The sequence below is a fragment of the Schistocerca cancellata genome, chromosome 8 (genome assembly GCF_023864275.1).
Source record: "Schistocerca cancellata isolate TAMUIC-IGC-003103 chromosome 8, iqSchCanc2.1, whole genome shotgun sequence".
NCBI classification, from domain to species: domain Eukaryota; kingdom Metazoa; phylum Arthropoda; class Insecta; order Orthoptera; family Acrididae; genus Schistocerca; species Schistocerca cancellata.
The window spans coordinates 578,856,674-578,879,911 of NC_064633.1; the positions used below are offsets into that span (position 1 = coordinate 578,856,674).

Sequence of the window (23,238 nt, forward strand, 5' to 3'; positions counted from 1 at the left end):
TTAAATTCCTTGAATTTGTTTTTGCAGGATTCCCAAGGCATTAGTTTAGCTATGCATCTAATGGCTTTCTTTTGAAGTTTTAGGATTCTTTGTACATGTACATCTAGGAACTTATCAAATGAAACCATAATCGTTTTAATGTCTGGTGGCTTCCTTTTAAATTCAAATCAAAAATTTCTTAGGACAGCAATGTGTAATTTCATTTCCACTTACAACTCCACACCTTGGTGTCTCTCTTGAGGTATAGTCATAGTCATTATCAGTAATAATTTAGCACCTGAAACAAAGCAAAAGGAATTGTTTGGGAAAAAAATCTACAGTAAACTTTTTGAGTTGTTTTGCATGATGTCACAAACCAGAAATATGTACATCCCATTTTTTATTTATTTTTTTATTGCATTTGAAAATCAGGGAGATTTTGTGTGGACTGAGCTCAAATGTAATAGGGTATCTTGAACAGAATGGCCTCCTCCATGCCAACCAACATAGATTCTGAAAACGTCAGTCATATCAAACCCAACGCACGTTTTTCTCACATGACACCCTGAAAGCCACGTATGAAGGCAGTCAGGTAGGTGGAGTATTTCTTCGCTTCCAAAAAGCATTTGACAAAGTACCACACCAGTGATATGAACGTATGATCATGTGAGGAATCAAAACAAAAGTTGTAACTGGATGGTGTATCTCTTGGTAGGGGTTGCAGCGTGTTATCTAGGGTGGAGAGTCATTGACAGATGTTGGAGTAACTTCAGGCATGTTCCAGGGAAGTGTGTTTGGGGCCCTTGCTGTTCATGTTGTGTGGTAATGATCTGGCAGACAATATTAATAATAACCTCAAACTTTTGCAGATGATGCACTTAACTCTAAAGAAGTACTGATAGTATTTCAAAGTTGTCCAAAGGTTAGCAGCTTGCTTTAAATATTTACAAATGTGAAATTATAAATGTTACAAAACACTGAAATGTAATATACTGAAGCTACAGTATCAGTGAATCACAGTTGGGGTTAGTCAGCTCATAGAAGTATATGGTTGTAACAATTTGTAGGGATATTAGATGGAATGATCTCTTAGGCTTACTCATAAGTAAAGCAAATGGCAGATTTTGGTTAATTGGTAGAACACTAGTTTAATTCAATCACTCTGCACAAGATATAGACAATATCTCATCTCTCAGAAATTGTATCTGAGGTCTCAGAAATTGTATCTGAGGAATGCACTTCGATCCTAAAGTATTTGCACTGTGTTATTTATTACTTAAGTAAAAGCAAATATGACTTCTTGATTATTCCTACTTTTATCTTGTAATATTCAATTGCAGAGAGAATAAATCAAATGTCTCTCGTGAAAATGGGAATACATTACATATAAGTCTTAAATCATTTATTAAAGTTCTTTTTGAAAGTGTTTTTCAGTAAAGAACATTTGTTTCCTCAAATAACAAGACTATTGGCCATAGTCTTACATGTTTCATTTTCCAGTGTGATAAAAATCCTATTCTTCACAGGATTGGTTAGCTGGGATGAATATCATCGGTATTTCCTTAAGCAACATGGACTCAGTCATCAGTATGCAGAGAAGCATGATGAGAAACACCACAACTTGGCACGCTCCATAAAAGGTGTGATAAAAATAATTATTTTGATTACTCGCCATTTTTTGATTGAGACTGTTGTCATGTCAGAAAGATATAAAGTTGGAATTAAATTTTTAAGATCTGAAAGAGAGTAGTCATAATTAAGACTCAATCTTCATACATAAAAAGCTGTGAGTGATAACTGAGATGAAATAGTGTAGCTATCTGGTGTCCTCTCAAGTATCATGATCTGTAAGTGAAATTGCAAAAGCTAGAGTGTGAAATAATTCAGTGAAGTTGCTGTTAACAATTGTGTGTGCATGATAGATTAAACGTTTATCATCAGCGATGATATCTGTTGTTATGAAAGAGCACTTGCCTCTTTCTTTCTCATATCTCTCTCTCTCTCTCTCTCTCTCTCTCTCTCTCTCTCTCTCTCTATGAAAATAATTCTTCTTTCTGGTAATATACATAAAAGTAATATAATTAAACCTTTTTGTCTTATAGTGCATACTTCATATTTTGAAAACTGTTGGCTGCTTTAATGTATACTGGCTGCTTACATACTGTAAGAACAATAACTGGAGATTATTAAGCAGTAATTAACTATTAATTCCCACACAGTGTAAAATGAATCCTAGATGTCTGTTTAAATGCTGTGGTATCAAGGATAACAAACTGCAACAATCAAATTATTTCTTTTAAATGAGAGAGAAATGACCATATTGTGACAAATCAGCTTGAAAAATTGCAGATAAGTGTCAAAAATCAGCAACAAAGCAGCACTTCACCAGGTATTGGCAAAATAACAAATACTTGCAAAACTTTCAAGATAATGAGTCAAAACATTTCGTGTCTCAAGAATAAAGTGTTATAATTGGAAGTCGCCATAAACAACTTTGTAGATATCTCTTGTATTTGTCTATCAGAACATTGGTGCAGGGTCAGTGAATTAAGTCTTATAAATATAAGCAATTTTAAATTAGCATCTCATTATTGCCACAGTGTTTGTAAGAATGGTGGAGTATGCATATACACTAGGGATGGGCTGCAGTATAAAGTTAGATCTGAAACATACCATCTAAATATCGAGAAACATTTTGAATCATATGCCATAGAGCTAAAATCTGACGAGAAGCTTAAAAATCTAATTGTCATATCAACATACAGGTCACCACTTGGTGACAAAAACATATTTTAAAAAATTTGGAAGCAGTACTTTTGTATAACAATGAAGTGAACTTATTACTATGTGGGGATCTTAACATCAACTTGTTAATTGAAAATTAAGAAAAAAGACAGCTTTTGAGTATCCTAAACAGCTCTCACATAAAACTGATCTTCACAGACCCCACTAGAATAACAGAGTCATCTTTGTCCCTACTAAATAATATCTTTGCAAATATAGAAAATGATGTTACTGAAGCACAAAATGTAAACTTAGGTTTTTCAGACCACAACACACTAGTAACATGCATAAATTCTTCTGTACCTGAGGTTGTTAAATACAAGTGGGAATATAAAAGGCACTTCTACCCAGAAAAGGTTAATATTTTAATCCAGTCATTAGCAAAAGAAACCTGGGAAGATGTGTACTGAGAATCATCAAATGATGAATCGTTCAATGCATTTTATAAAACTTTCATGTCCATATTTGAGATGTGTTTTCCAAAAAACTGACAAGAATTAATGTCATGCCAAGAAACAGCAGCCAGTGGATAACACCTGCTGTCAGAGTATCCAGTCAAAAGCTAAAACTTCTCAGTCAACTGAGAAAAGACAACCATGATGTACACTTTGCAGAATATGTTAAGACATATAAAAAATGTAAGAAAGTAATTAAAACAGCCAAGACAATGCACAAAAAAGCAATATGGAATATAGTAAAAAAGGAAACAAACAAAAGTGTTAAAAAGCAAGATGATAGTGTATTGAAAGATGATCATGGTGTGTTACTCAGAAATGGTACCCTAGCAAATTACATAAATGACTATTTCATTAGCACTCCAGTCAATCTGAGTAAAAATTTTGCTAGTAATTCAAAGAGAGCAAAGTGGTAATTCAATATTGCTATGCCCCACAAATAAATTATAAGTTCTTAAGATAACAAAAACAATGAAGAATAAAATGTCTTCTGGAATTGATGAGGTACCAGGTTCAGTCATAATTAAATGTGCTAATGTCATAGCAGATCCACTCTCACATATCACAAACATTTCATTAACAGAAGGGTCATTCCCACAAAGATTAAAAATTTCAAAAATAAAATCATTATAGAAAAAGAGTAATATATATGAAGTGGTAAACTATAGACCAATAGCTTTTCTATCTGTATTTTCAAAAATAATAGAGACCGTCATGAAAAATATAATTACAAATTACCTCCAAAAATTCAATCTCTTGTCTGTAACATGGTTTTCACAAAGGCATGAGTACAGAAACAGCAATTACCCAATTCATCGAAAACATTGTAATAGGACTTGACAGTAATAACAATACAGTAGGAATAAACTTGGACTTATTGAAGGCATTCGATACTGTTGATCATAATATTTTGCTAGACAAAGTAGAAGCTATAGGTATATGAGGAGTTGCATTAAAATGATTTCAGTCATATCTCCACAATAGAAAACAGGTAGTAGAAATTACCTCAGCAAACAATAAAAACCAAAGCATTGTGTACAGATCCGACATGCAGACTGTACCAATCGGAGTACCTCAGGACAGCGTTCTAGGACCTCTCTTATTTCTTATATATATTAATGATATCAAGATCCTAATCAGTGGTATGCACATAACTTTGTTTGCTGATGACACAAATATTGTTGTAACAGACATAAATAGGGTATTACTAACATCTGCAATCAGAGTTTTGGAATACATACAAAACTGGTTTGAACAGAACAGGCTAACCTTAAATATTTCAAAAACTAATTATATACATTACAGGAAAACAAAGTCTCATCGTGATGTGAACCTCAAAATTCAAAATAAACAAATTGAAAGGGTAGCTGCCACAAAATTCTGATGTGTGCAGATTGATGAAAATCTTGACTGGAAAGCCCACATTCTCTACCTCACTAACAAGTTGAGCTCTGCTTGCTTTGCGTTACACATAATTAGGAATGTGTGTCATAGAGAGTGTAGCAGAACTGTCTACTTTGCTTACATCCATTCTGCTATAACCTATGGCCTAACCCTTTTGGGTCATAATAAGGCAAACATGAAAACCATCTTCACCTTACAAAACGGTTAGAATAATTTCAAACAGTAAAAGGCTACACCTTCCAAACAGTTATTTCAACATCTAAATATTCTACCCTTACCATGCCTCTATATAAAAAGCGTTGTTAATATAAAAATGAACATTGATAATTATAAAATCAACTCAGATCTTCACTCATACAATAAAAGAATGTGCAATGACATCCACATAAAAAGAGTAAACAAGGCTTCAACACAAAAACAAACCAACATTCAGGGTACTGTTTTGTACAACAAACTTCCAACTCAGCTAAAAGAAATAAAAACATTATCTACATTCAGGAAGCAATATTTAAATTCTTAATGACCACTTGCTATTATAATATAAATGAATATCTGCAGTAATCTTGTAGCAAGTAACTACATTCATTTACTATGTGTTAGTAGTACTATAAATCAAATGCTTGCCACAGCCTCAATGTTAATTTTTCTGAACAAAACTGTCAAATCAATTATTTACTTGCAATGTATTTCATGTAAAAGATCCTTCTCATACTTTTATATTATTACAGTGTGGGATTTTATGGCTATAGTGACGGTCCACGCACCAAAAACACCAACTTATTACGTTAAGGCACTTTTATTACGGTTCATTTATTCCAGAAAAACAATGCACAATTTCACTACATGTGTACACTCTCGAGACGCAGACGGGACTCTTCAAAGAACCTCGAGTCCCCAAAAGACCTTTTACTCTGCGCTTCACCGGTGAAGTTACTGGCAGTCGACTGTCGCCACAGAGCCCCCCCCCCCCCAGGAGTGCGGAGCACTGGTGGGCGGACGTGGGTGTCTTCCTGCGTAGTGGCGTTGTGGGATGCTCGCTGGTTGATAGCAGCGTGTGCTAAGTGTCCATACTGTCTGTGCAGGGTGGACTAGCGCTCGTGTAGTCCGCTATCCAGTGGGGGGGTCGACCTGCGCGCGTGAACTGGACGGGCACAGGAGATGTTGTTGCAGTACCGGCGGAGAGGGGGATGCGAATCTTGAGCATCCCGTCGGTGCTGAATGTTGCGGTTATGGCAGACGTATCCACCCCATTTGGGATAGGGACTGTGCGCGGGATGGTGATGTGTGACGTGGGTGTGGACCCACGTGAACTGTCCCCTATGCGGAGGACGAAGATGGATCCCTCATGGAGCTGCAAGGAGAGCTCGTCGCGTTGGCACTCAGAGGCGTTGATTGCATTGCAAATTTCGTCGGCAGTGGATGTAGGGTGCACTTGGGGGGGGGGGGGGGGGGCGAAAAGTAACGTAGTTCAGGAGAAACCTTGGAACACTCTGTGGAGGTATTGGGTATCAACACTTGGGACGGTGTAATGTCACACGCAACATGAGGTTGAGCCTGGGGTTGTGGATTGTCACACGCATTGCCTGTTTGGAACGAGGGTAGCATATCAGCATATCATCGTACGCAACCGCTGAGTTGCCCTCGGGTGTAGGCTCGGTGCACATACGATCGTGGTGACGCAGGAGGGTGAGTGGTCTGTGTGGGGTCGGGGTTGTCACCATCTGATAAAAGAACACTAGACTCGGGGGGGGGGGGGGGGGGGGGTGTTACAGATTCTTCGATCGGTCCAAGCTGGTTTCACGCGTTGGAAGGAAACTGTCTGCTGGCGACCACTGACGAGAATGTCCATAGTATTGTCCTTGCGAGACACTACTCGATGTGGGCCAGAGTAGGGTGGTTGTAATGCCGGTTTGACCGTGTCATCCCGTAACATAATGAACTCACAAGAGTCCAGTGCCGCATGCCTGAACACGCGAGGGCGGGTATGTGGCCGTGGAGGAGGCGTGCGGATCGCGGCTATGTGTGTCCGGACCCGTTCAACTAGCATGGGGAGGTCGGACAGGTCGGCGATTGCTTCGTCGTTGACGAACTCTGCAGGGAGGACTAGGGTCTCGCCATACAGTAACTCTGCGAGTGAAGCCTGGAGGTCTGTCTTGTAAGCCGTGCGTATTCCTAGCATAACCCAGGGAAGGGCATCGCACCACTCACCACCGTGGCACATGAGTGCCGCTTTTAGCGTTCTGTGCCACCGCTCGACCAGTCCATTGCTCTGGGGGCGGTAAGCCGTAGTGCGGAATCTATCCACCCCACAGAGGACGCAGAGTTTGTTAAACAGCAGGGATTCAAACTGTCTTCCCTGGTCGGTGGTGATGGATGTAGGACAGCCAAATCGAGCTATCGAGGAGGATACAAATGCGCGTGCTACGGAATCTGCTGTGATGTCCTGCAGGGGGATTGCCTCCACCCAACGTGTAATGCGATCAATGCCGGACAGGATGTACCTGAAACCATCCGACACGGGTAATGGCCCCACGAGATCCACATGTACATGATGGAAGCGGCCTTTCGGGATGTCGAATTTACCTAGACTGGGTTGTGTGTGCCTGCCAACTTTGCTGCGCTGGCACTGTAAACAAGCAAGGGCCCAAGTATGACAATTCCTCTTCACACCTGGCCACACAGAGCGTTCTGTAACCAGGTGCGTAGTAGCCTTAGCACTAGGGTGTGCCAGGTTATGTAAAGTACTGAACACTTGGCGACGTAGCGCAGGGGGAACAATAGGCCGAGCGGAGCCCGTGGAAGTATCACACCACAGTGGCTTCGCCGAGCCCGGTAGGTTGCACGAAACGATCTGAAGGGAAGTATCTGGGTCCTTTCGGAGGTTGTGCAATTCGGTGTCACTGTCCTGTAGGTGGGCCAATTCATCGAAATTGATGGGGCATGAAATTGCAGTGATACGTGATAGGTAGTCAGCCACCACATTTTCTGACCCTCGAATGTAACAGATGTCTGTTGTGTATTGGCAAATTAAGTCCATTTGCCGGAACCTACGTGGGGGAAGGTCAGTAGCGGGGTTACAGATAGCCTCCGCGAGGGGGCGGTGGTCTGTGAAGATTGTTATATTCCTTCCTTCAATGTCTGTGCAGAAATATTTTACAGCTTCATAAACTGCGAGCAATTCTCTGTTGAATGCTGACCATTTACGTTGAGCTGTAGATAATTTTTTGGAAAAAAAACGGAGCGGTTGAGTCGTGTCATTGACATGCTGTTGTAGGACTGCACCGATTGCGAAATCACTTGCATCCGCTGTAATCGAGATGCAGGCATCTGGCAAAGGATGGGCGAGAGTGACACCATGTGCTAACGCTGATTTAAGGTCTTCAAAAGCTCTCACCATGCTGTCAGACCACGGTACTCGGCGACTGCCTGAAGTTTGTTTTCCGGCCAATGCATCAGTCAAAGGGGCTCGAATTGCTGCCGCCATCGGCAGGTTACGACGGTAGAAATTGACAGTTCCTAAAAACCGGCGTAATTCGCGAAATGACACTGGGAGAGATAGCTTACAAATGCAGTCAACCCGCTCCTGCGGAGGGCATATACCATCCGCGGAGACTGTGTACCCCAGAAAAGTGACAGCGGTGCAGCGGAGTTGTGACTTGTCATTATTGATCTCGACTCCGTTACGTGTCAATAAGTCCTGTATCGTGGCCAGGTGGAGTTCACGTTCCCTGTCAGAGGGGGAGAAAATCAGTATGTCATCGAGGTATGCGTAGCAATACGTGCAGTTAAAAAGAAATGAGTCTATAAAACGCTGCCAAGTTTGGGCCGCGTTTTTGAGACCATAAGGCATGTAACAAAATTCGTACAGGCCAAAAGGTGTGATTACTGCTGTCTTTGGGATGTCACTATGTTCCATTGGTATCTGTAAATATGCCTTGCGGCAGTCCAAGACACTGAAGATGCATGCTCCGCTAAGTACTTGCGCAAAGTCTTGTATGTGAGGTATCGGGTAATTGTCTAATGCCGTCCGCGCGTTGAGGCGATGATAGTCGCCGCACAGGCGCACAGTGCCGTCCTTTTTGGGAACTAAATGTATGGGGGAGGACCAGTTACTGTCCGATGGGCGAACAATGCCTGTCCTTAGAAGTTCCTCCACTGCGGCTTTAGCAAGGCGTAGTTTATGTGGTGGCAGTCGGCGCGCTTTATGGCGCACTGGGGGTCCATCTGTCGTGACAATTTTGTGAGTCGTGCCATTCGTAATAGCGTTCAGCTTGGCTTGAGGACTCATTTGGGGCCTGTCGTGAACGGGGATCGGTAGCACACGAGCGTCACTAACCTGATGTGCCAGGGAAGCAGTCTGCTTCGGTGTCGACGAGATTCCACGAGGTGCATCTCCGGTGTCAGGTGGTGGCGGCGTTGGCAGGCGTTGTACGAGGCGTCGTGCCTCGGTGAGGGCTTGCGTAGCCGATGATCTGGCACGGTTCCGTTCGACATTGTGAGGACGGAGATCGTCGACTGCAGGGCGTTCAGGCTGGAGATGGGCGGTAGAAATCGTGAGGCTGTCTGCCGATGAAGAGCACTTGATGGGAGCTGTGCCCAGGTCGTCGGGCAGCCGAGGGGGAGGGGAGGCCGAAGAGGCGACTGAACATGCAATTTGCGTGGATGAGGCGTGGTGCAATAATGCGGCTGACTGAAGATCTGGAGACAGTCCGAAGTGAAAAAGGAAGTCGATTCCTAATACTGGATCTTCGACATCAGCCACGTAGAAGGACCAAGTGAACTGTTTACCAGGTATGAGTTCAATAGGTAACTTGGCCAGGCCCTCGACACGAAGTGTCGACTTATTTGCTGCTTGAAGGGACAGTTTGGTTGATGTCATGTCCTTTACAGAAAATGTGGGAGGTATGACACTAACGTCTGCTCCAGTATTGACGAGAAAATACCGGCGCGAACCTACATCGAAGGCGTACAGACATCCTCGTGGGGTGAGGGATCTGACAGAATGCAATGTCTGTGGGCGCCCCTGCCTGTATCCGCGGGCCGTGGCGCCTACAGCGGCCCGCGTGCGGCGTTTGGGAACGCGCAGGGCGGGAGGCAGTTGTGAGCGGCGTCCCTGAAAGTGGTGTGAAACCAGCATATGCGTGAATCGGCTAAACTCGTCCCGCCAGCCGAAGCGTCAGGCGGGGGAAGGCGGGGCGGGCAGGCGCTAGCCCTGTTGGGGTGGGGAGCGGCTGTTGCCGACCCGCTGGCGGTTCCCGGTCTTGGCCGCTAGGTGGCTTGGCTGCTGTTCCGTGTGCTGTCCGCGATACGCACGCGCCCAGCCTCTACCGCCCGACGGTGGAAGTATACACACAGGGTTACCAACCTTGGCGGTGTTAGACACTGTGCTGTGTCGAATAATAGCGTATGCCTGATCCGCCAGCCGTAGTTTATCCTCGAGTGACGCTGCGGTATGTGGGAGCAAATGTAACTGTAATTCTTGTGGCAGCTTCACCAACCACAATACCCAGAGCGCTAAGTTCGGCAGAATCTCGGTACCGACCTGTGCACGCAAGCGTCGCCACAGCTGTGAGGGTGTTCTGTCGCCTAAAGTCTCATCGTAAATTATATTGTGAATAGTATCGGCCGGCGGACGAGAGAGGCGTTCGATAAGTAATGCGCGAGCAGAGGCATATTTGTTGCTCTTAGGAGGATTCAGCAATAAGTCACTGATGAGCTCAGGGTGGTCGCACAGGTGGTTCACTAAACACACGAAACGGGTGCTGTCGTCCGCAATACCGTGTATGTCCAACATGTTGTCCACCAAGGTAAACCACGTCACTGGGTTGTCCGGTTGTAACGGCGGCAGCTTTGGAAGACGGCCGGGGGTCAGTGTTTGTGGGGCTGTAGGGGGGGCACGAAACGCACGGGGATTCTGCACAATGTTCACTGTGTTGCGTTGAACGTCCGTTAACTGTGTAGGCGATACGTGGTATCCAGTCCATGTAGGCACGGAATCTGTGCTGCCACACGACAAGCACGGCGTGGAAGGCGCGGGCGGAATCTCGAGCAGGGGCGCGAAATCGCGATTGAGTGCCGAGTGACGGGGCAGAACCACGGCAGGTGCGTCGCCCGAGGTGTGCGCGGGGCGGCAGGATGGGTAGGCGTATAAATGGTCCGGCGCGGTTGGCGCGAGTGTCCCTTCGACCGGCACGAAGGGGGGCACGTTAAACGGCAGCCGTGCATGTGGACCCAGAAACTGGCCGGCCGCGTGGTCCATGCTGTGCGGTAGAAACTCGGGGTTTCCGTGGTCCTGTGCTGGGGGGCATTCTGTTGAGCGTAGAATGCCGCAGAAGGTGTCTGCGACGATGTGTACAGCGCCCGGTGTGGTATGCCGGCCGTGGTTAGAGTCGTCCGGCCAGGCGAGGCAAACACGGGAGATACAAACATTCCCGGTGCATTAGTGGCACACGGGGTGAAGCATTGCGCTTCACAGTCGAATGTCCATTCTGTGGTCGCGGCGTCATGCACTGCCGTAAAAACTGGAGGCTGCGACATTGTCTATTGGCGCGAACCGGTGATACACAGCGAGCGACTGCAACGTATTTTCGCGACTCGGAGTCACCAATGTGGGATTTTATGGCTATAGTGACGGTCCACACACCAATAACACCAACTTATTACGTTAAGGCACTTTTATTACGGTTCGTTTATTCCACAAAAACAATGCACAATTTCACTACATGTGTACACTCTCGAGACGCAGACAGGACTCTTCAAAGAACCTCGAGTCCCCAAAAGACCTTTTACTCTGCGCTTCACCGGTGAAGTTACTGGCAGTCGACTGTCGCCACAACAGTAATCAAAGTTGTATTGCCCAAAAATATTTTGATGTGTACAATGATCCATTGTATTATGTAAGAAACTATACATCCTTATCTTATTTTGTTATACTATGTTCTTTGATGAAATCTATGCAATGTACATTGTCACTGGATTAATAAACTACTACTACTACTACTACTACTACTACTACTACTATTTCTATTTAAGATGTAGAGGCCAATGGATTCATTCACCACATTTTAACCTTAAAACTTAAGGATAAGTGTCATATGATAATAAAAAGTTCTGGTAGAATTAAATAATTTAGGATTAAAGGTAACTGATAAGTGACATTATTTGTATATATAGACAAGGAAAAGGCTACTTGTTTTTTATATTTTTATTTTTCTGGAGCAGTATTGAGCTATCCATTCATCATCAGCATTCTTGTATTTTATTTTTGCACCCCCATGCAATTTTTGCAAATGTTTATAGAGATATTGTATTAATTTTATCTGGTTTCCAGCACATGTTCGTAATTGTATAAATGAAACTAAGTGTGCTGTATATATTATACAGCTGTATACATTATGCAGCATGCTTAGCCTCATCTATACCATTACAAAGATGTGCTGGAAACCAGATAAAATTAATAGAATGTCTCCATAAATACCTGAAAAAATTCTGTGAGGGCATAAAAGTAAAATACACAAATACTGACAATGAGCGGGTAGCTCGATACTGGTCCAGAAAAATAAAAATATAAAAAACAAGTAGCCTTGTTCATGTTTACATATATGAATAACATCATTTATCAACTTCATGAAGGCTGCAGGACACCTTGAATACGAAACATCAGTAAAGGAGCAACTACTGAATAGTAGAGTCATCTATGATCTCATTAACAAGGCTGAAAACGTTTCCAGCCATTGGATGAAGCCTTTTTCGAGCTACTGTGGACAAACACACACACACACACACACACACACACACACACAAGCGCGTGTGCACACACACACACACACACACACACACACACACACACTCATCTATATGGCTACGTCATTGTCTCAGCTGTTTACACTGTGCTAGGATTGCATTTCTGCAGCTTGAGTGGTGTGAAAGGTTGTGTTGGGTGGAGTGAGTGAGAGGAGAAGGAGACAGTGCACAGGAGACAGTTAGGGAAGGATTGATGATGGTTGGGAGGGAGGCAGCTGATGCACGGGTTAGGAATGTTGGAGGGAGAAGTAGCAGGGGTATGGCAACATGGCGCTGCACTGGTAAATTTTTGCATTGTACAATTACGATGATGATGATGATGATGATTATGATGATGCCATGTCACCATGTGTAAGATTGGACTTGATTTACAGAAGAGAGGAAGGGGAGGAGATTTCAGGGACGAAGGTGTGGTTAGATGATTAGTAAAGTTTGGATCCTGGGGCAAGATGTGGGTGTGGTTCAGGGAGGTAGTGGAAATTTATGCCAGGAGGATTATGGGAACAAACCATGTTGCAAGGACAACACTTGTCAATGTAATTTGGAGAAGCCGATGATGGGGACAAGGAACCAGATGGTGCAAGTTGTGAAGCAGAAATTGAAACCAAGCATGCTACACTCAGCAGCATATTCTGCCTGTGGGTGGTCAGCTCTGTTCTTGGCCACAGTTTAAGGTGGCCTTTTATTCATGTGGACAGTTGACTGGTGGCCTTACCCACTTAAAATGCTGTGCAGAAATTCAGTGGAGATTGTATACGTCCTGACTGCTTTCACAAGGACATTCCTTTGATTAGACTGGTGTAGGATGTGCTGGGTGGGTGTATTGGACAGGTTGTGCACATGGCTGTGCCCTAAGCATGGACTAGAATGTCACATAGGTTGGCTGGGTAGTGGAATGCCACTTTAGGAGAGGTGGCAAGGATTGTGGATAGGATATTCTGCATTTCTGGGCAGAATGATAAATAGTCGAAGTCCTGGTGAAGGAAGTGGTTCAACTTTCCAGCCTGGCATGATACTGGGTGATAAGAGGGATGTTTGTGAAGTTGATGTGGTATGGGAAATCTATCTGCATACAAGGTTTGGGCGATAGTGCCCACCTCTGAATATGTTAGTGAGACCTACATATTGGTAAGGGAATCCATGTTACTACAGACATGTTGACCCCAAAAATTCATACTATATTGGAGTGATTTTTTGTTGTGGAAGGGATGAAAGCTGTTGATGTGTTAGTGGACTTGTGGATGTGACATAGCCAGAAGTATGGATGGAACCACCAGAGAGGTGGAGTCAGTGGCTTTGAAAGTAACAAATTTCAGTGATTACAAAATCGAGTCAAATTTACAAAGAATTTGCCAGTATGAGCCCTCTTGTCAGTATGACATTGCAGCCGATCTGGCCTGGATGTGTGCACTAACTCAGGTGGGGAGGGTGTAATAAAGCCATTGTATCCACTCCTGAGGCAAGCCAGCAAACAACTGGATACTGACACTGGGACGGAGTAGATGTGTGAGTAGGTACCACACATGTTCTATCAGGAACAGATCTGGGAATCTTGCTGGCCATGGGTGTAGCTCAGCATCATGCAGGCAGTTTGTAGAGACATGTGGCTGGTATGGATGACCATTGTCCTTTTGAAAAACAGTGCCATAATGCTATTGCATCAGAAGTAGCACATGAGAATGCAGGATGTTAATGACATACCACTGTGCCATAAGAGTTCCCTCAGTCACTACCAGCTGCGACCTGAAGTCATACTTGATGGCTCCTAACACCATGATGCCAGGAGTAACAAACACCACAGTACCTCTCAAAACCATTCTAAGTCACCGACATTGGTTGTCTGTGGTAGTGTAGAATTGCGTTTCATCGCTTAAGACAATACAACGCCGTTCATCAACAGTCCGTGCTTCCCAGTCACGGTGCCACTCCCGACACATCCATTTGTGTCTGCAAGTGGCGATAATTCCCTAGTCTGGCTGCTGCTAGTCTCCAACTAATGGTGAGGGATGACACAGAACATTGCAGGATGTCAATTACTTGTTCCTGGATTTAAGGCACAGATGTGTAGGGGTTACAGCTTGCTTGGTTCACAATATAACAGTCCTATGGTCATTTAGAACCTTGATGATTATGCCTGTCCTCACATTCCGTGTAGCCCAACATCTGGCAAGTGTTACATCTGAATGCCCCACAAATCTGGATATTGCATGACTCAACCTGTCAGCCAGGTGGAGACCCACAATGATGCCCCTTTCAAACTCCATCAGGTGCCGATAATGCTGTCTCATATGTGTATGTGGTATCTCTGTATCTGTCACTGTGATTGTTCAACATCTGACACTGTACATGCCTGTTATATACTGTATTTACTCGAATCTAAGCCGCACCTGAAAAATGAGACTCAAAATCGAGGAAAAATAATTTTCCCGAATCTAAGCCGCACCCGAAATTTGAGACTCGAAATTCGAGGGGAGAGAAAAGTTTTAGACCGCACCTCCAAATTGAAACAAAGTTAGTCCATTGTAACATGAGACACAATTTAGGTTGAATGGATGAAGATACAGCTATAGTAGTTTGGTTCGAGTCGTAAGCTTAGCAGTTAAGCTTTACCAGGTAGCCATTGCTATGCGTCAGGCACTCCGTCCTTATTTAGACTGGTACCCTTCCTTTTTCACCTGCTTCATCTGGTTTGAATCGATTGCTTATTTTGCTCTGATCTGATAAGTGCCGTTCTCTTTGTTATAGGTTTTTATGTCACTCTAAGCTGAAAATGCATTATTGTACTGTGTCATGCATTGTTTGTCGCATTCTGATTATGAGTGTTTACGACCTGTAACTGCTCGTGGCACGGCTTTCTTTTGTGCGTGCTACCACCGCTTACAGTAAAAAAAAGAGAGGAATTGTCTCATTAGCAAAACAATGGCAAGAGACTGCTATTTGTTGTTACTTACACTGCTTTTATCTTTGATAATGATCAACGAGAACCAAATAATAGACTGCGTATGATAGAAGATGTTCTGAACGAGAGTTTAGCAAAAACTTTCTCTGTTTGAAAATCTTTGCAGATGCCTCCTTAGTACATTACATTCTGCACAGAAATCAGAGTCATCTTAGATTTAAAAATCTAGTCAGTTGCCGTGCTTCATTTCTGACTGTATCACTATTCAGCATAAGAATACGAATATAAACATGACATTATATGTATATTCTTCCGCGTTTGCTGTTGTCTCACTCTAGTTTCGTAGTTTATTAGGCAGACAGGATGTAAATGAGATAGCAGCATACACGAAAGAATACATGGCATAATGTTTATAGTTGTATTATTCTTATGGTGAACAGAATATTGCATGTGATTCACAATTCACAAAAGTTCCTGTTAGCAACCGTCTCTTGTCACAGGTAGGAAAAAATTCAGAACGTAGAGTGGCCATATTGACATACATCGCAAACAGTCTTGCCAGTCTGATTTTCGTAGTTTATTAGGCAGACGGGATGTAAATGAGATAGCAGCAAACATGAAAGAATACATGGCATAATGTTTATAGTTGTATTATTCTTATGGTGAACAGAATACTGCATGTGATTCACGATTCACAAAAGTTCCTGTCAGCAACCGTCTCTTGTCACAGGTAGGAAAAAATTCAGAACGTAGAGTGGCCATATTGACATACATCGCAAACAGTCTTGCCAGTCTGATTTTCGTAGTAGATTTTTAGTGATGACTTCAAATGCAGAGTGTGTTGTTGTTGTTGTTGTTGTTGTTGTTGTCTTCAGTCTGTAGACTTGTTTGATGCAGCTCTCCATGCTTTTCTATCCTGTGCAATGCAGAGTAGCAACACATATAAAATAAGGATGAAAATAACTTAGAAATTAAATGCTGAAACTTAAAACAAAATTTTATTAGGTTTGTAATACATCTTATATGAAATGTTTAAAATATCAGTCATGATTCTGAATCACTATCACTCGATTCTTTGTCGCTCATTTCTTCATACAGAGCATCATCCTCCATACCATCTAGTGCATTGGCTCTCAAACATTTTTTAAATGCTTGTTGCACAGTCTGATTTGGGACACACTTCGATGCATTGTAAATCAGTTGGTACACTTGTGACAAACATGCGCGTTTTACAAGCCCTGTTGGTGTCAGTTGTCTGTCACTTTTCGAAAGCCAGTCTGTGTAGATGTGATAAGCTTGTCCTTAAATGGTTTATTCAAACAGACATCAAGTGGTTGTAGAATTGACGTCATCCCTCCTGGAATTACTGCCAAGTCTGTTTTAGTTTCCTCTAATTTTCGTTTTATTGCAGGTGTTGTATGGCCTGCGTACACATCTAATACCAACAGACTGTGTAAACCAAGCATTGCACCAGAATGACGATTCCACACATGCCTAATCCATTCCAGCACCATGTACTCCAAAAACCACCCAGTTTCGTTTGCTCGTACAAATAAGTTTTTGGAAACACTTCCGATTTTGGTCAAATCTTTCGCTTGAAAACTATGAATGGGGGGTAATTTATGTCCAAATGCTGTGCAAGAAAGCATGATGGACATCCGCTGTTTTTCACCCCTGATGTAAGAACACTTATGTCTTTCTTTCCTTTGGCGTCATCCATATTTGACAGCATGTCAAAATATATGGGATTTTGGTCAGCATTTCCTATCTGACCAAGGAGGCATTGCTTTTCCGTGTGCCGCCTAATTATGAAGCATTGAAATTCCACAAGCTTATCTTCATAATTTTTCGGCAGCTTCTGTGCAACTGAAGTTCGCCTCCGAAGTGAAAAACACCAGTGCTTCATAAACAGATTAGTCCAGCTGCGACTAGCCTTAAATTTTTCGATTTTTTGCTCCCTAGCAATTTCATGTGCCTTAATTTTTAAAATTTCAGCATTCACAAGCAGGAATTTCTGATGCTGTTCCTTAACAAACTCATTTACAATCACTTCTAGCGCATTATATTTGCCACACTTCGGCCCACTAAATGCTTTCCTGCTATTGGAACATCCGTATAATTTGTCTCTCTACAGTCACCATCGCCTGATGTTGCTCTCATCAATCCTGTATCGCAGAACTGCAGCACGATGAGAACTTTGTTCCGCAAAAGAAATAACCCCCCTCTTGAATTTGGCACTATAATGAAAGTGCTTCATTATGGTTCACTAACACCAACAAGCACTTCACAAAATTCCACGAAGCAATAGGTGCCGCTACGTGAAATCTTAATGAGCTTGTCCTCTACCTTTTTTTTAATTTATATACTGATGCAGAGGTTTTGGTGCGAGTATTTATCTTTGTGCCTGCAAAGCACCCCTGTGTAGCACTACATATATTCAACGGCGGAAGTTAGTTATGACGTTACCTACCAACATCTTTCAGAACTTCTGCTTTCTTTGCACTCGATTCTAAGTCGCAGGCGGTCTTTCGGATTACAAAAACCGGAAAAAAGTGCGGCTTAGATTCGAGTAAATACGGTACCCTACCAGACATGATAACATCGTTAAACACGAACAACACTAATACACTCTGATGACCATTCTACTGTCACTCAGCTCTGCTGCTCTAATCATTTGTACATCCACTGATGATGTACACATTATGAAGTTACTTTGACATTGGACCATGTCTTCTGGGTGCTTCACTTTTTTTTGTCAGGAAACCTATTTTAGAGAAATACTAGTCTCTTACTAATTTGGCCAACAATTCTTCTGGTCGTGGAAGGGATTAAAATTCATTGTTGCATCATGCATTAATAGTTGGTTTGAAATTGCCACATTTGTGAATAGACCAACTTGGTATTTTGATGATCACAATGGCTAATGCCCATTGAATAGAGAAAATGGAGTAATGACATGGATTGCCTGCAACGTCTGTAGTTGTTCATATATGACAGACAGAACTGAATGAGCTCTTTAAAAAACAAGGCTGATCAAGGACACATGAGGTAAAATAATCTTGTCCGCATCCAAGCAGTGTTCTTACATACTTTTTCGTATTTAGTGTGTGAGTTAACCCTTCAGTAGTACTGTTGGTATACTGTATACATACACACACTCTCTGCTGTGGTGATGGAGCAATATAGAGCCAAGGTACTGGTCTGTATCGATATGCATGCGACACCATGCTTACCAATGTGTTCCAAAATGCCGTGCATGAAAAGGGAGTTTCCACTTCTCATACTGAGGTTCTGTTGGCGATAAAAAGTTAGGGTCAAGTGTATTGTATCACCCTTGAGCTGGAGACCAATTGTATATCCATCTTAGTGTCACTATTCTACAGTACAGGGGCAAAATATGAATATTACAAACTTTCTCTTGCTTAGGCAAATGGAGCAAATTGGTTGGTTCTTTTTGAACTTGATGTGGTCTATAGTGGGCTTGATGGGACTTATGGAGGCACTTTTAGTTCATGTGAGATTCCTTGGGGAACACCCCCCTCCAAAAAAGAGGATTTTTTTACTATATTTTCACCATTACCAGCTGACAACAACCCAGTCTAGGATTCCAAGATGGCTATGAACAGCAAATGGTTGAAATTTTTATGACCTTTTCCTAAGATCACAATCTTGAACACCATTAGCAGGAAGCAGCAGGTGCCCATGTCAGTGCAGGAGGTGCCTGGGTCAGTGTGGGAAGCAACTGCGCCAGAACTGGATCCATCGAGAGACCAGATCACCTCTTCTGCGTGGGTTCGGGCCACTGGCGGGAAGGTGATCACACACAGCCTGGGCAGTGGACAGGCACAGCCTAGGCTTTGGGCAAGCATAGCGAACTGCAATCATGGTGGATGCCATTGCGGAAGCAAAAATGATAAAAGGAGATGACCTAAAAAAACATTGTACAAGGGAGGCCTTTCACTGACACACATGACAGTGCTGCGAAAGTTGTGTCTACTGGAACAGATGGACAAAATACAACATAAGGAAACTTAGAGGGCATCAAACAATCAACAACCAAAAGTGCCTAAGAAGGTTTAGCAGAGGTCATAAGGATTCTGTCCCATGGTAGCTTGGGTGCCAGCCAAGGAAGAAAAATTGTGTGCAGTGTCGAATGTAGATAGTGGCAAGCCATGACCAAGGACAGGAAATTTCTGTGTGTTGTAGCTTACCAAGCTGCGTTTGATGGGAGCCAGTGACGTAGAGCTGACGTGTGTACGGTTGCAAGTTGAGGATCCAAACAGCTGCTCTGGTGTCTACATGCAACTCTCATATTGCATGATGCAAGAGGTGCAAGACGAAGTGCCGCAGGGTGTCCATTTTGTTGTTGCTGATGGAGTTGTCCATTGTGGCCAGGTTTCCTGATTGGGACTGCAGCAGCTTCCTCTTGACACAGCAGGCTTGCTGCTATGTGCTGATGAGTTCCAGGAACAGCAAAGTCCATCCCCTCCCCACACCCAACCCCCATCCTTTGATTGGAGAAAGTGGAAACAGTGGATCCACACAACAAGGAGTGCACTGAAGAACGTCATCATTGGGTGCAAGGAGAAGAATTTCATCCATGAGCATGGAGCTGGCAGATCGCAGAACAGGGAAAAGTCTACGTGATTGGCAGTGCACGGGTGCATAAACGACAGGAAGAAAACAATACACTACCATGACAGCAAGGGAGAGCAAAGCTGGTCCTGAAAAGGGGGCTAATCGACACAACAGGAGATCAACAAACATGACAACAAGAAGAGGGAGGACCTTCCTGAAAAGGAGACCAGTCAATCGAACAATGAAAAGGAGGCTATTCCTGAAAAGGAACCCAACTTACATAACAATGAAGAGAGGTGGGCCATTCCTGAAAATGAGCCCATGACAAAAACAAAGTGTTACCAGTGTCTGTATTTGTTACCCAAAAGTTGATGAAGTGTTGGCACATTATAGCTAGAAGCTTGTCAAACCCAAAATGAGACGAAGTGGAGATGGGGCCATGTGACTTGCCAATCTGCAGCAAAGCCTTCAGACTATGGAACACTACAGTGGTACACCAAAACATGGTGGAGCCTGAACAGTCAATGTAGTGGTCTAAAGCAGCCGTATGAAGTTGCCATTGCTGGAGAAGCACACAAAGTTCTGTGGTGGAGCACACAAAAGTTCCAGAGTGAAGCAAGTGAAGATTCTACTTGTTGCCACTTGTGTAGTGACTCCAAGCACAATGAAAGATCTGGTTACAATAAATCCACAGTTTATTAGGTCGTGGAGTGACAGCATAACACGGGTCACAGAGTCATAGCGTACAGAGCAGGTACAGACTACGGACACTTACAGACTGTTTGGTGACAGGTACAGTCTTGTTAATGTGTGCAGATAGGTGACAAGTACTGACTGCTGACAGGAGCCACTGCACAGCATTATAAAAGGCATTTGTCCACCAGGGGCCACTGGCTCTCAGCTGCAGGCAATAGAGGCACCGGACCACAATCACCAATATCTAGTGGAGGCCTGGAGTAGCTGAATGGCATGCTACTCAAACTGCATGATATGCGCCACAGTAGTGGCAGTGAAGGTGCTGTAATGTATGAGTTACAACACATAGTCTCTTCAGATTTATTGCACACAGCATTGATGTGTTTTGGATTGACAACCAGTTTTAAGTCAACCTTGGAGAAATTCATAACTGGCAGAAGCACAACAATGAAGAAATTCTGCAAACCAATTGTAAATGATTTTTTTTTAAGGTGACTGATTACCAGAATTTGAGAGACAGGATTCAGAGGCATTGTTGTCAAGTTAGGTGTTTATGAAAATCATAAAAAGTCAGCCGGCAAAAACCTTCATGGAAAATTTCTATTTTTTCACAACATTGTTTCTTTAAAAGTGCATTGTAAACAAACAATTTGGGTCAGATTTTGAGCCACCACTGTTTTAAAAATAATATATGACAAATTTTAAAACATTAGTAATGTCACACCTGAGCAGTGTCATCTAAAGACTGTTTGCTTAAACTCAAAAGGCGGCCCTTGTTTTTGGAAAAAAACAGACAGAACATAACCGTGTTAATTATAATTTTAAATGGGAAACCGTCAGCTGAAATTATTGATGACTGCTGTTACTCATAAAATCGTCTTGCATCTGCAGTATAGGGACAGTATAGCATTTTATAAGTGGATTAAAAATGTTGATTTGCTTACAGTGTTTCACATGTTTTCTTCATCGATTCTGTAGCTGTTTGATTTGCATTATTGCATAGATTTTGCTTGTTGTTCCTTATGGTGTAAATTTTCTTACATTCTCTATTTCATTTAGAGACCATCATGAGAGACAGAGCATCATGGTCTGAGGCTGCTCGATCTGACCCTGAACGTCTAACTCTGGGTGAATTTCTTGCATTCCGCCATCCTGAATCCAGCCGTGCCACTGTCATGTCTTTGGTTGAGGAGCTACTTGACAAATTTGGTGAGAATGTTTTGTTGTATTTATCATTGGTTTAAGTCTTTTATGATTTTAGAGTCAGTATAAGTGTTCTTATTTGTGATGAAAACAGTTTATTATGCAACTGAAGTAGGTTCTTGTAGAAAACAGAGAAAAAATGGAATATCAAGTAGTACATAGAAATAGATCACAGTATCTGCAAATATAAAACAAGTGTTATGAAAAATATAAATTTATACAATGAATTTCAATTAAGAAAAGGCCTTAAAATTGCCACGTATTCACTGATTTTGACATAGAGGCAGTAAGTCGCCCCAAATGGCTTCCCTTCTGTATATCAACAAGGTTAAAATATTCTTGTTCATAAACAGAAACTACAGTACTATATGTATCTGGCTTTGGTTTCTACGATATATCAGATGTGATTAAGACTAAAGCCTGCCAGTGCTCTACCTGTATTGTATATTATTGTGCTGGGTGGTACTTGTACAACTACTGCTCTGGCAGCTGAGATTGTTTGGTATAAAGAGGCTACCAAGCTGAATAGGGCTAATCAACTTGGGCCAGTTGTAGTGTAAGGAGGTCATTTTCACCTTCGTTGATCTTATTTGTTAGTGAGTGTTTCCATCACTCACCCTCTGCATCCAGTGGAACTTGTCAATTGATTGTTGGTGTCTCTAGATAACAGACACAACAATTTCACTGAAGCTCAGTTGTTTCCTCTTGATTTTCATGCACCTGTATAAATTCAATCTGTCAGAAATATAATTGGTAAAGTTAGGTACCTATTATTCGCCAGAGAAATTGCTGATAGTTCCATCGATAATTGTATTGATACAGTGTGTGGTGAGGATCAGTTTATTGTGTTTGTTTAGTAGCTAATGACAGTGTTTTGTTTTGCATGATGTTTATGCATATATAATGTGTGTTAGATTTAGTAGGTGTAACAGGAAGTTAGAAGTCAAGGGGCGGAATGATTGATCGAGCATTGGGGACCTTTACTTTTAGAATACTCCAAAATTTTTAAATTTCAACACACAATAGTGTTTTATATCATTCATTAACAAAAGTTACCATCATTTTAGAAAAACAGTAAACGCATCTCTATTAAACAACAGACTTGCAGCTCTCAGGCTCCTCAGACAAATTATAAATAAGAAAATATCCCAACTATTAAGTATAAACTGGTATTTCATGAAAGATCACCGGATGGCAATAAGAAAATTTACACAAAGTCCTCCCAGAAATGATTTGGTGACTTCTTGTTGTTGTTGTGGTCTTCAGTCCTGAGACTGGTTTGATGCAGCTTTCCATGCTACTCTATCCTGTGCTAGCTTCTTCATCTCCCAGTACCTACTGCAACCTACATCCCTCTGAATCTGCTTAGTGTATTCATCTCTTGGTCTCCCTCTACGATTTTTACCCTCCACACTGCCCTCCAATACTAAATTGGTG

General features: G+C 42.5%; 1 protein-coding gene across 4 annotated transcripts in view; it reads left to right on the forward strand.

The window, feature by feature from the left end:
* The window catches only part of LOC126094452 (45 kDa calcium-binding protein), a 163,786-nt gene that overhangs the window by 60,145 nt on the left and 80,403 nt on the right, over nt 1-23,238 (forward strand). For all 4 annotated transcript variants that reach the window (XM_049908826.1, XM_049908828.1, XM_049908829.1 and 1 more), the window contains 2 exons: nt 1,506-1,619; nt 21,658-21,807. In XM_049908826.1, coding sequence (XP_049764783.1) covers nt 1,506-1,619; nt 21,658-21,807 — 264 coding nt within the window. The remainder of the gene's footprint in view (nt 1-1,505; nt 1,620-21,657; nt 21,808-23,238) is intronic.